Genomic DNA, 14,328 nt, shown 5'->3' with positions numbered 1-14,328 from the left:
AAACACAGGCAATCACAGACGACTGACAGACAGATAGACAACTGGAGAGAGAGAGAGGACTCACACAAATAATCAATTCAATACACACAATCAGTGATTTGCGGCTGCTGCAATAGTTTTATTAACGATCATTATTGGGCTGAGTAATAGTAGTTGAAGAAGAAGAAGATACCCTAGCAGCGATCGAGTGTAGTTGAGAGCGAGCGTTTGGCGTTGCAATGATGCGTAATGCGCTGAAGTGTTGCCAACTTATTGTATAATAATAATTAGGAACACTTCGTATTTAAATAAGTTTTTAATGTAAATTAGAAAAACAAGAGAGGATACTAAAGTGACTAAAACTGTTATTGCACTTCATTATTGTTCTTCATCTTCCTAATTGTTCTACACTTCATATGTTTTACCAATCGATCATGCGCTGCTAGAGATCACTCGAACACCTACACTCTCCTGCATATATTTATGTAATTACAGTACAGCAAACAAATAAACACCACCAACAAATGAAATGAAATGAAATTGAAAGCGTACAGTTAATGATCATAAAAATTCAGTTTAATAAAAAAGTAATTTGTACAATTTTCGTATACACGAACGATCGATGATCGACTTTTTACGATTTACGCCCGCAAAGGAATCAATCAAACTACAAATGATCGACATGTTGATTGAATGAAAACGTTGTTGTGCCATGTTGTTGTTATACATATTGCGTTAATGCGTAAACACGAGCGAAAAAAATGCGCCTGCAGGCTATGACGAACAGCGAACGGTGGATCGATCAGTGGATATTGATCAGTGCAGATCTTTTGTGTAGTATTCGAAATCAAATAAAAATTGAAGAAAAAAGTAATGTTGAGAAATAAAAAGTGAGAAATTACCAAATGATTTGCAGTTGTAGAGGCAAGGTTGAAGTTGCGTGGCGGTTAAACGATCGCAGTGATCTGAGTGATCGTTGCAATAAAAACTGAGGAATTACCAAATGATTGCAATAACAAACATTATAACTGCATATATGCATATACATAGCTTCAACTCAATTTAAAGGAGAACAAGGCACAGGCTAAGTGATCGCAGCGATCAAGTGAACGTTGCTGCAAATCATTTACCTCAGCACGCGAGCCAAACAAATGAGCGAGTGCGATTTAATGATGCTTACAAAGATGCCAACAGCAGAATTTATCAAAAAAAAGGTATGCTGACTATTGAAAAAATTAATTGCATGTTGAAGAGGTGAACAGAAAGTGCGCCAAATGAAAATTTTAATGAATGTGATTTTCGAAAAAAAAATTACAAAAAAAAATTTAAAAAAATATAAAAAAAATTAAATTAAAAAATATATAAAAAAAATAAAATAAAACAAATTAAAATTAAAAAATAAAATAAAATTGAAATTGAAAAAAAAAAACAAAAAATTATAAACTTTTTTCTGTTACACATCATTTGTCAAAAAATTTAAAATAAAATAGAAGAAGAAATGCAGAGCAATACAATTGGCGCCTGGGTCCGCGCTAATGATTGCCGACGCCTCATTTCAATCATTATATGGCATTGTGCATTTGTATGCGGCAAAGTGGGGAGGTTAAATACATATATACAAAAATAACATAAATGTAATGTAGCTATAAAATTATTTGAAAATGCATTAAAAATTACTGTCAAACACAAAAACACCTACATACAAACAAAATTTAAGAGCAGCGAGTACATAAATAATCACGATGGAGTACAGTGTGTGGCGAGTGGTGCAGCAATATGACAGTGGCGCACAGACGGTAGGCGACACAAAAATAACAGCAACAACAATTATAATAAGCATGGGGAAAAAGTAAGTGACAGACAAATGCGCTGACTGAGTGGCAAAGCGACACGACAGGCAATCAAATGACAACAAAAGTGCCAACAACATATCAAAATAACAAGGAAAACAACAACTGCAGCGAAGGAGGCATGTAAGTAGCGCAAGCGCAAGTGGTAATGATGACTAACAGTATTTGGAGGCATATACAAATGCATTGTTGCCCATCATCAGCCTCATTATCACTAATAACAACACAATCAACAGACGCCAAGTGTCGCCACCGCAAAACTTTCAATCACACATACATATGCAGTCAAGTTAGCCAGTTCATCATACGAAGAAATATACTGCAATCATTCTTGCTACTCCTCTCAGGTACCTACTGCGTTATTGTTGTTGCTCCCAATTAAATTATTTTGTCTGTCGGTCTGTGGCAGTAAGTAGGCTCATTCATTCACACTTGAGCAAAAAATAATAGTAATTGAAAATCACTTTATAATGGCATTTTATGCTGTGTAATGTTGTTGTGGCAAGCATCTTCATTGCCCTATTTTACTTTGTTTGCTAGCAAATTGATCATCGAAATTATGTTAATTAGAAATTAATTAATTCATTCGTTTACTTTCTGTGTTTATTTTCGGTATAAACGATGCTCGAAATTGAATTGTTGAACGAAATTGAGTTGATAGCTAAATTGTGCTAAGTAATTGTGAGGCATATGTGATTTTAAAAAAAGTAAAAAAAAAAAAATTAAAAATAGAGCTAGTGAAAGGAGAGCGGAGAGACTCAAAAAGTAAGCTTTTGTAAAATTTTATTTATTTTATTTTTTATTTTATTTTATTTTAGTTTATTTTATTTTATTTTTTAATTTATTTTATTTCATTTTATTTTATTTTATTTTATTTTATTTTATTTTATTTTATTTTATTTTATTTTATTTTATTTTACTTTATTTTATTTTATTTTACTTTATTTTATTTTATTTTATTTTATTTTCTTTTATTTTATTTCATGTTATGTTATGTTATGCTATGTTATTTCATTTTATTTTATTTTATTTTATTTTATTTTATTCTATTTTATTTTATTTTATTTTGTTTTATTTTTTATTTTATTTTATTTTATTTTATTTTATTTTATTTTATTTTATTTTACTTTTTTTTATTTTATTTTATTTTATTTTACTTTATTTTATTTTATTTTACTTTATTTTATTTTATTTTACTTTATTTTATTTTATTTTATTTTATTTTATTTTATTTTATTTTATTTTCTTTTATTTTATTTCATGTTATGTTATGTTATGCTATGTTATTTCATTTTATTTTAGTTTATTTTATTTTATTTTATTTTATTTCATTCTATTTTATTTTATTTTATTTTATTTTGTTTTATTTTTTATTTTATTTTATTTTATTTTATTTTATTTTATTTTATTTTATGTTATGTTATGTTATGTTATGTTATGTTATATTATGTTATTTCATTTTATTTTATTTTCTTTTATTTTATGTTGTTTTATTTTATTTTTTATTTTATTTTTTATTTTATTTTATTTTAATTTAATTTAATTTATTTTAATTTATTTTATTTTATTTTATTTTATTTTATTTTATTTTATTTTATTTTACTTTATTTTATTTTATTTTATTTTATTTTATTTTATTTTATTTTATTTTTTATTTTATTTTTTATTTTATTTTAATTTAATTTAATTTATTTTAATTTATTTTATTTTATTTTATTTTACTTTATTTTATTTTATTTTATTTTATTTTATTTTATTTTATTTTATTTTATTTTATTTTATTTTATTTTATTTTACTTTATTTCATTTTATTTTACTTTATTTAATTTTATTTTATTTTATTTTATTTAATTTTATTTTTTATTTTATTTTATTTTATTTTATTTTATTTTATTTTATTTTATTTTATTTTATTTTATTTTATTTTATTTTATTTTATTTTATTTTACTTTATTTTATTTTATTTTATTTTACTTTATTTTATATTAAATTATTTTTATTTTATTTTAATTTATTTTATTTTTATTTAAATTATTATTTAATATATATTTTTTTAATATTTTTATGTGCTTTATTCGTTGTTTGTGCCATATTTTCGCCCCACAGCGAAATCCTTACAAAATTAATTTCGTGATTTAACCACATGAATTCCTGTCCTGTTAATAGCTACATGTGTAGCAACATTCATAAAATAATTGCAAAAAAGAGTCAAGTGCCGTCAGAATGTGTAACAACACAGTGAAATATGTAATTAAGTTTTAATAATAAACTTTATCGCTTTTGTTCTCACTTTGTGCGCTTACAAAACGGCGACACACACACATACAAAGGTAGCTTTGGCCAATATGTATATGTAATTCTGATACTCTTATTAATGTTTGTTGTATTCGCTGTTGTTTTTGTTGTTGTTATTCTTGTGTTTAAAACCGTTTAATATCCGTACGAAAAACATTAACGTTTTCGATTAATGCCGATGCCGATGAGCATATTTACATGCGCTTGGACACGCTCGACACACTCATACACTTGCACGCAAACATATATATTTATGAGTAATGTCTCATATGTACTTTTGTATGTAAAAATGTGATGAAAAGTCACCCAATCCATCGGCGCAGCCGTTCTTGCGAGGTAGTCAAGTAACCACTCAGCTAACAGCCACCAGACGACCATCGCTCGTCCGACACTGTGCGTCCGTCCGTTCGTCGACGTAATGTCGAATGCGATTTTTTATCGACTGTGACGGTGTGCAAACACATAAAATTCCGCATTTAATTTCCCGACTGACAGACATGCCGTGCCACATAACAACAACAACGCAGCCATACACAAGCATAAGTGTTGCGCCTCCTTATCAGGTGAGTGAGCTGCCGACACACATACACACACACATCATACACATATCATTTATGCTTATGTTGTTGTTGTTGATGTTGTGCAAGTTGCCAATCAACCAACAAACCAACCCACCCGGTCGCCGGCCAACCAACTCAACTCAAGCGAAGTCAAACCAAAAAAAAAAAAAAAAAACACAAAAATCGACAACAACAAAAAATCGCCAACAAATCGCGACGACAGCCGAAACATTAAATGGCAAACATTAAAACGCTAAACACCGTTGAATGGCGTTGAGTAGCGCAGCGCCGTGCAGCAGCGTGTGCTCCACCTTGTTCCCCACAACAACAACAATACACACACATACTCACTTGCTGTAGAAACGCATGGCGACGATGCGCCACCGCCTTGCTGGTAATCCTTTGGCCAGCAGCAGATGGCGCACACTGCCATCGCAGATGGGCGACCAAATTTGCACTTGTTGTTATTCGCTGATTGTTGTTGTTGTTATTGTTATTGGCAACTTGGTCTAGCGCTGCTACTTGCCCTTCTACTTTTACTTCCCAACCCACAGTGGAGCTAACTCAGCCTGACAACCACGCGCTGGGCAGCTGATGGCCGCGAGCACACCTGTACTTCTCTGCGGCTTGTTGTTGTTGCTGTTGTGCCTATGCATGTGCGTGTGACTAATACGTAAGCGTAAAACGTAACCAAATGCCATTTTTACGATATTAATGAAATGAATGCCCAGGCGCGCGCGTACCAACGTTGGCCTGACCGTTGGCCGCCGCCTTTGGAGGGCACACAGGGAAGAGTTAGTGGTCAATATGCAGTTATATATTATATGTATGTAAGTGCATATGTACTTATGTATAGAAGCAGCTAAATTCATTAGCAATATAATATTGCTGTGCTTCGATTTGTTTGTTGTTGTTTGTTCATAATTTATTTTGTCTCCCTTTTCGTGTCTTGTTCTGCTTTTACATGTCTTTTTCGAATTTACAACTGTTAGTATGTGTAAGTTTGCGAAAATGGTTGTTGTTGTATTATTTATTATAAGACACTACTCAAGTAAGTGTAGTTGTATTGTTGTTATAATTATTATTGTTGTTGCTCTCTGACTGCAGTGCTTGTTGACGACGTTGTCGTTGTCTTTTGCAATGTAAACACAAACAAATTAAATGCATTCTTCAAAATTGTTATTTTATAAGTTTGTGTGTATGTACATATGTATGTATGTTTCCGAGCCAGCACGTGAAAATTTCGTTGCAAAAAAGTGCATAGACATAGACAAAAGCAAAGTGCAGACAAAAATAGGGAAATGCTAAAATATTAAATGAACTCACACTCATTTAAATATAGAAATAGATACATACATACATATGTATAAAGACAATTTAAATTTATTTTTTCTTGTTTCACTGTTGCCTACAACAACCAACAGCAGTGTCAAGTTAAATGTTTTCTTGTCGTTTTACAATTGAATGAGTAGAAGGTAGGCTTATATTTGCAAATAATTTATGTACAGTGTTGTAAAATATAAAAGCGGCAATAAAATTAATAACAAAAGACAAAAAATTAAAAAAAAAAAAGATTAAATTTAAAGAGAAAATAGATTAATAAAAAAGAAACAAATAATTAGAATAAAAAATAAAATAACAGAAATTATTTTAAAAAATCTTTAAAAAAAAAATTATAATAAAAATTATACAAAAATTAAAAAATTACAATTAAAAATATTAACATTTAAAAATTTAAAAATTACAACAAAAAAATAAAAAATATATAAAAAAATAAATAAAATAAAAATAATAAATAAAAAAAATAAAAAAACAAAATAAATAAAAATAAAAGAAAATAAAAATAAATACAAAAAATAAAAAATTAATAAAAAATTAATTAATTAAATTTATAAAAAGTTAAATTAATTTTCTTTTATTAAAATATTTTTTTCATAAAAACAATAAAATATATAACTATGCTAAAATTTTTCACACTACTGCACCCCCAATTGTTTTTTTTTCTAACACCCCTGCTGCTGGCATGAGTGCATTGACTAAATGACGGAAACTTAAACCTGCTCACTGGCCGTGTGCAGTGGACGCACTTGTGGGCTTTCTCATATACGACGTGCGATATCTTTTTCTTTTTACCCAAAAGAAACTATGAATGTCGCGTCGTAGCTGGTGAAAAATAATATTTTAATATTATTTGTATGTTTATAAATGTACACAGTTGTATGGTGTTTGCATGGTGTTATATGCGCTTATATGTTGGGGAGAAAAACGATAAAATATGCCAGCAAAATTTATATATTGAAGGAGGAACTGTCGAGACTGTAAGACATTATTAAATTAGTTGAGTGAGGTGAGGTTGTTGCTTGCCGCTGTGACATGTGTTGGCAAGGTACTTACATAAGTGTACATATATTTGAGTGTGTGTGTTGCATAGATATTTTTTAATTGAATTAATTTTATTTATGTGACAAAATGCAGTAAAGTTGTTAATGAATAGGTTAATTAGGTAATATAATAAGGTGATTTTTAAGGGGAAAAAATTTAAAACTTAAAATAAATTAAATTAATTTTTTTTAATAATATAAATTAAATATGATAAATCGTAGTATAAAATAACGTAGCATAGCATATAACATTACATAACGTAATGACGTAATAAAAATTATAAAATAAATTCAACTAAAAATAGATTTTTCTACACCCCTGTAGACTTCTCAATCACATCCTTTCGCCTTTCCCCTAACTCTACTGCCCTAAACATAGTCTACATATGCCTTCGAAATAAAATTTTTCATTTCACTTTTTTCCCCCATTTTGACATGACAACTTAATGGATTTTAATCTGTCACAAAGTTCACTGACGGCAACTTGACGTTATTGTGACGACTGCAAAGAAGAGCAACGAGCGAAACGCCAAGTTAGTGACTAAGTGTACGCGGATCGCGCCGCCATCCGTCAAAGCGGTAAATAGAAAATCGAAAAGACTACTTTTCGCGCCAATAGATGATAGTTGGCGCTCGAGAGAACGCTAGGGAGCGATCAGTCGATCTGACATACTTTCACAGTAAGTCACAGTTGAAAGCAGTGACGTGGAAAATTTGCTGCGCCGCCGATTGCCATTCGAAACCGAACGCACGCAACATCCTACACTAAGCAGTGGAAAACAACAACAAGAAATCCTTTAAAAATGCGGGAGGGTGCAAAGTAGTGGAAAGGCGGGTGTGTGGGGAGCGTGAAGCGCCTAAATGAGTGCCAGACAGTCGGTCGGAATGCCATAACTAGCAGCAAGATCAGCGTGTTTGTTGATGGCGCATAGCCTTACAATTTGCGTTGATTGATTATGAACGCGAGAATTCACAGGAAAATTTCACTAAAATAACAAACAAGCGCAATGCACACATACATACATATATACTCGTTCTTATAGGCAGCAACAACCTTACATGGCTGGTGTACTGTATGCGCTATAAGTACACATACACGAGAATTTTATGTAGTGTGTATCGCTTGAAACAAAATCAATTTGATATTTTCGGAAAATAGAAATAATTAATAGAAAAATATCAACTCTGTTGTGTGTGATTTTTAATTGAAATATGTCAATCACTGGCAGAGAGTGGGCGCCTTTCTACTTATGCATACATTTTATGTAATTATATGAATGATATAACAGACGGGATATGAAATAATTATGTTTGCTATATTGAAATTTAAATAAAAATATTTTTAATTTTTCTTTGAAAATTAACATTTTACCAGCTTGTATAAATTAGAAAAATATAAAATGTATCAGATTGTCAATTTAAAAAAGTATTATGTAAATATTAAAAAATATTTTTCTGTCATTGTCCCCTCAAAAATAAATAAATCAATAGCACCTAATTAACATAACTTTCATTGTAATAACGTAAACCAGATTATTATCAGCAAAAAATATGTGCAATCAGTACTCACCTCTCTTTTGCATAAATGAAAATAAGTCATCCAGAAATTCTTTTCTTTTCGGATCATCGTTGATCTCGTAAAGCTGTAAAATAGAAAAAAAAAAAGAGGAAGAAAATGAATTATAAATGACTTGTATTGTTCAGGGAAGATAATAAAAAGGCTGTAAAAAATATATACAAAACCACAGCGATTAGCAAATGAAGACACAACCGAAAACACGAGCTTGACCTCAAAGGTCAAAATTAGCACAATGAACACAATTTTGGCACCACAGAACAACGCAGAGGCGCACAGTAACCACCAATTTGATGCTCGTTAGATTTAGAGATATGTGTACCCCCTGAGCACTGTATGTTGTATGCTACCCCTATTCGATTTGCCACAAGTTGCAAGTAATCATATAAAACAACAACAACATTACAATTCACGCCTTTTTTGGCATGTGCTAACAGCAAAACACCGAATTTTCATTCAAAAAACTAAAAAAATTGTCTTGGGCTCTTCTGAGTTGCTACCACACCTGAGGTGTTGCACACAACCGCCCAACCAATCAGTGAACCCCAAAATGTATATGACAGCATTCAAAGTGCAATGAGTGGAAAAAATGTGACAACAACAATGCAATCAAAGGTACATGAAAACACACGTGACCTTTCTTATCTCAAATGAAATTGTGCTTCTCTCCCGTATATATCCTTAGCATCCCTGCAGTAGCGCAAGCCATGTTAACTGATTGTACAATTTTTTTTGAAAATTTCCACCGCAACACGCAAGCGCCCCTCACCTATGTGTGAGTTCATTCATTCATTGATTGTTTTTGTGTTTTTTTTTTGCGTGTTCAATGTCCTTTGGGGTTGTCAAGGATCACCTAACACCTTTTCATATACTATGTGTGTATTTCTCTTTGTATTCCATTCAATGATTGCCAAATTTTATGATACAATTTGAAGTGGCAGAAAAAAATGGTGTGAACAAACAGTTTGTTGCTTGCTGTACTCTAGCATAAGTATGTTGCATTTTATTTTATTGGAGGGTTGCAACGACTGACAAATCAGTGTTGTATAGACATGTAATAGCTACTGTCAGCATTCAAGTAGTAATAATCTTGTAATCATTATTGGCTTGACATTTTGTGGGGCAAAGGAGGCTCTATAAATAATGAGTACTTCATTGAATGGAGGAGATAGAGAAGTACCTTGTAAGAAGTGGAGAAGATGAACAAATGAAATTAAAGAGAAAAATTTATTTATCAAATTAAAAAAAAAACTAATAATTTTTTATACTTAAAAAATTAATGAAATATTTAATTCTTGTTTTTTGAAAAAAAAAATTATGAAACTAAGAAATTAGTTGTAATCTCATTTGTACGTCATAAAAATATTTTTTTAATGCCATAATACCGGCGGTATACAATTTTCCCAGCGTTATAATTTGAAACTAAAGTGAAATATTAAAATTGCCGACGGTATTTCATCTTGATTTAATTGATTTTAGTCTATGTACTGTACTCATGAATTGGTATTAATTTTAGTTCTCTCTCTTTGTGAGAAGAAGGAAAACAATAGTATGCTCAAATTCTTCATTGCATTTCTGTTATTCCCGACTTTCATATTTTATTAAATTATACAGGCTATGATCCTATAATTGTGATCGCTGATATAAGAAATACTAAAAACTTGCTATTTGAAGTTTTTAGTAAAAAAGTGAATTATCTATCAAGCAACTTGTTTAAAAGGAACTGCAAATTATCGATATAATTATCTTAATTATACTAAATTTCGGTAAATTAGTAATTAATTAAATTAATTTTTAGTAAATATACAATTCTGTATTTATAACAAGCAAAAAAATGTTGACGACTTTATAATTATTTTGCATATTTTTATCTTCTCATACGCAGGTACTAAGGCAAATTAAGAATGCTTGGTATTCCAGGATGGTAAGGTAAGTCAAGAAATTAGCAGAAATTTATGGAATATGTTACAATAATCTATTATTTTTTATCTGATGGAATTTTCCGTATTTTATACATATGAAGCATAATTGTAATTTTGAAAAAACTAGTATTACTATTATTTATTATATTCCACTTAAATAACTTTTGTTGACCTTTGAAATCAATGAAATTTACTAGTTTTTCGAAAGTGTCTATTAAAAAGTCTAAAAATTTCATAAAGGGGTTAAGCCATCGACTATCTACTGTGCTTTGATCTGAATGCAAGCTTTGTTGGTCTAACATTAGAAAACAGTTAGACTTCAACATGATTTTTTTCGCTTTTACTCAAATGAGAGTTGTTTACAAGCAATTTGAGAAAAAAACCGTTATATTGTTGTTGCGAAATATAAATTAGATTTGAGCAAAAATTCATTTATTGAAATATTTAAAAATATTGTCAAATATTACCTCTTGAATTTGATCCTCTGAAATCAGCATTGTTGTATCAATTTTGCTTGAAATTTTATATTAATTTAATAAACTTCCTTGAGACTTGGCTCTGCACTGCCAAATATACACACAAAGACGCACGTGCTTTTGCCGTTACACACTTGACACTTGATAAAATGTTAAATGCGCTTTATAAATATAAATTTTATTTTTTCTTTATTAACTTTGAAACTTCTTCGTGTTTATAGTTTCTCACTTTTCACTAAGTCAAATATAATTGTTAATTTAATTATTAATTTTATTATTCAATAGGTAAATTAAATTTATTTATTTAATTTTTATTTTTTTTTATTAACACTTTACTTAAATGTTTTGAAAACTGTTTATTCACTGCACTTGATTATCAAAAATGTTGTTCTTAATTTTCTATAAATATTATTCAGAAATATCATTTAATAATCAACAACACATTAAAAACACATACACAAAATGCACCACACCGCAGAAGCCACAAATCACGAGATGTGTTCGCCTTGATTAACACTTTAAGACTGTTCGTGGCTACCGTGGAAAAATTGTCAAATCGAATTAAAGCGACAAATTGATGAGATGATATTTTGATATGCACACATTTGAAATCACCCGAGTGATCGCGTTGACGATGCTACGATATCAAAGGTCGTCAATCAACTGAATGCACTGCAAGATGCACATTATAAAATAACAATCGAACACACGCACGCACCGGCGACGGCAGGCAGGCAGACAGACAACAAACACAATGAAAGCAATAAATCCACACACACACATACCAACGCATGTATGCACACACGAAAAGGCGCTGCCAAGAAGGCAGGCAGACAAGCCGATCGAACGAGCGAGCAGACAGACCAGACCATTCATCGAAGTGAGGGACATCAAATGCCGAAAATTATGCTGATGAATGGTTGCACACACACACACGAATGCACGCTGAGCGCATTTAGAAACGGTAAAGAGCGACACTTCTGGAAAATGACCTGATAATGCGGACTGCGGAGGCAATAAAAATGAAGGAAGGCCAGCAGCAGCCCACGGCGAAGGCGGCCACTACGTCGCTGCTGCTGCTGCTGACGCGAGCGACGACTGCGACGTCATAATAAAGAAATCAAGCAGCGGAAACCTGTTTGCATCGCCCAGCAAATGCGTGTGTGTGTGCATGTGGCTGCGTGATGACCGCGGGAGAGGCGGCGCAGACGCACAGTGAGAGCTGCGACCGCTGCTGCTGCTCTTCAATTCGAATTCGATTCGATTTTAATTATGCGAACGAGTGCAATGCATACATGAGTATGTGTGTGTGTTTCGTCATTTTATATACAGTTGCGAGCCAATTCGTGAGAATTAGGGGTAATAAAAACGAGCGATAGACCAATCAAAATGCGCTTAGATGATGGGACATGCATGAAATGGGCATATAGGAATATATTCATACTACATATGTACATATATATGTATATGTATGTATGCATATAAATATGTTTTTATAATGCAATAAAACCCGCTGTGGACAAATTATTTCATCTTGATTTAATTGATTTTAGTCTATGTACTGTACTCATGAATTGGTATTAATTTTAGTGCTCTCTCTTTGTGAGAAGAAGGAAAACAATAGTATGCTCAAATTCTTCATTGCATTTCTGTTATTCCCGACTTTCATATTTTATTAAATTATACAAACAAACTTAAGATTTGATACCTCAACTACCTACCAGACAAAGTTATAGCCTGTGTGCGAGTGAAATAGTGCTAAATAAACGATCGATCGACTGACAAACTCTAAATTCATACATATTTACATACATACATAAAAGCATTTGCACATACAGATTTATTCTATATTTATTCTAAGTTTAATGTTTTAATTCCTGGAAGTGGCAATCATACAAATCTACAACAACATTCTCAAGGCGGAAACACAATTACTCCTACACAGTTGCGCACACACACATATACATGCGTGTGCACATAAAATGCAGTAACACAAAAATTTTAATTTCTATGCACTTTTTGACACACATACACATACTAATCCACATACATATCTTATAAATACATATATTTGGGTTTTAGCACAACAACAACAAGGGTCGGCGCGCACAGCTTAGTACACAACTCAACTTGAGATTAATTTATAGCTGACCCAAGGCACAAAGATCCTCTAAGGCTACAAGTATATGCAGTGTGCAATGCAAGGCTACTTCTTGGCCCAAGCAAACAATTGTCTGCCAAAAATATCAATTTCATTGCAATTACAATAACAATGCGCACATAAAAATGCATATAGTATATATAAAAGTCCGACATATTTATATGTATGTCAGTAGTAACGACTACCTTCAAGGCTTCAAAAATGCATTGCACTACAAGTTAGTACTTGTAGTTGTTGTTTCATATTATGCACACATCTATATCTTTACTGCTAACTAACTAAGTACGTTCTGCATTGCTACTCGTCACCACTAATCTCTGATTTCACAGTTTTTTTTCCCAACATTCTCACAATTTTTTCTATATCTTTGTAGGTCCTTCTGGTTTTTCATTTTCTCTTTAGTATTGTTTTGGCAACCTATAGATTCATAACTTCGACGCCGATATTGTTGTCTGTAAAAATAATCACTTGATTTTGTTGTTGTTGTTATTGTAGACATCTATACATGTATGCCTGGCGAGCAATTTAAATATGCTTGTACTAAATCGTAGCTAAAAGGACAGTTAAACACAGACGTATTCACTCACACACTCACACTGTAATATATATTTATATATAAATATGGGTTCTAAATTGATTTTCTCTTTTGTTTTCATTCCACGAATATTTTATAAAATAAAATGAAACCTTTTTGTTGTTATTTTAGTCAGTGAATAAACACAAAAGAAATTTAGACAGGCTTAGTTATAGGGATCGACTGGCATGAAACCGATATATATGTATGTATATATAGTTATTTCGACTAAAAGAAATTTAATTGAAATTTATATTGAAGTATTAAGGTTAAATCGATGAGAACTGAAATATACTCTGTGTATAAGAATGGAATATATAGTGTATATTTCAGTTAAGATAAAGATCATTAATTTTTACCATATCATAGGTTTAGGTGAGTTATTCTAAATAAATTTCAAACCGGGTAGTCGTTTTCTATGAATCACATATTGAGCTTTTGGGTTATGGAGAATTATATCGAATTTTCGGAAAATATTTAATTGAGAACGTTATGTATTTATCGACCTCTGATATTGGTTATTTGATATCTATTTATTCTACTCTTGAATCTAA

The 14,328-nt window shown here is 31.0% G+C and overlaps 1 protein-coding gene across 2 annotated transcripts in view; it reads right to left on the bottom strand.

Moving 5' to 3' along the window:
• Positions 1 to 14,328, bottom strand: part of LOC105211671 (protein dead ringer) — a 62,784-nt gene that overhangs the window by 12,423 nt on the left and 36,033 nt on the right. For both annotated transcript variants that reach the window (XM_011183230.3, XM_011183231.3), the window contains exon 6: positions 8,636 to 8,708. In XM_011183230.3, coding sequence (XP_011181532.2) covers positions 8,636 to 8,708 — 73 coding nt within the window. The remainder of the gene's footprint in view (positions 1 to 8,635; positions 8,709 to 14,328) is intronic.

The sequence above is a fragment of the Zeugodacus cucurbitae genome, chromosome 6, assembly GCF_028554725.1.
Source record: "Zeugodacus cucurbitae isolate PBARC_wt_2022May chromosome 6, idZeuCucr1.2, whole genome shotgun sequence".
In the NCBI taxonomy this organism is placed as follows: Eukaryota; Metazoa; Arthropoda; class Insecta; order Diptera; family Tephritidae; genus Zeugodacus; species Zeugodacus cucurbitae.
Note: the sequence above shows the minus strand (reverse complement) of the source record. Positions and strands in the feature narration are given on the sequence as shown.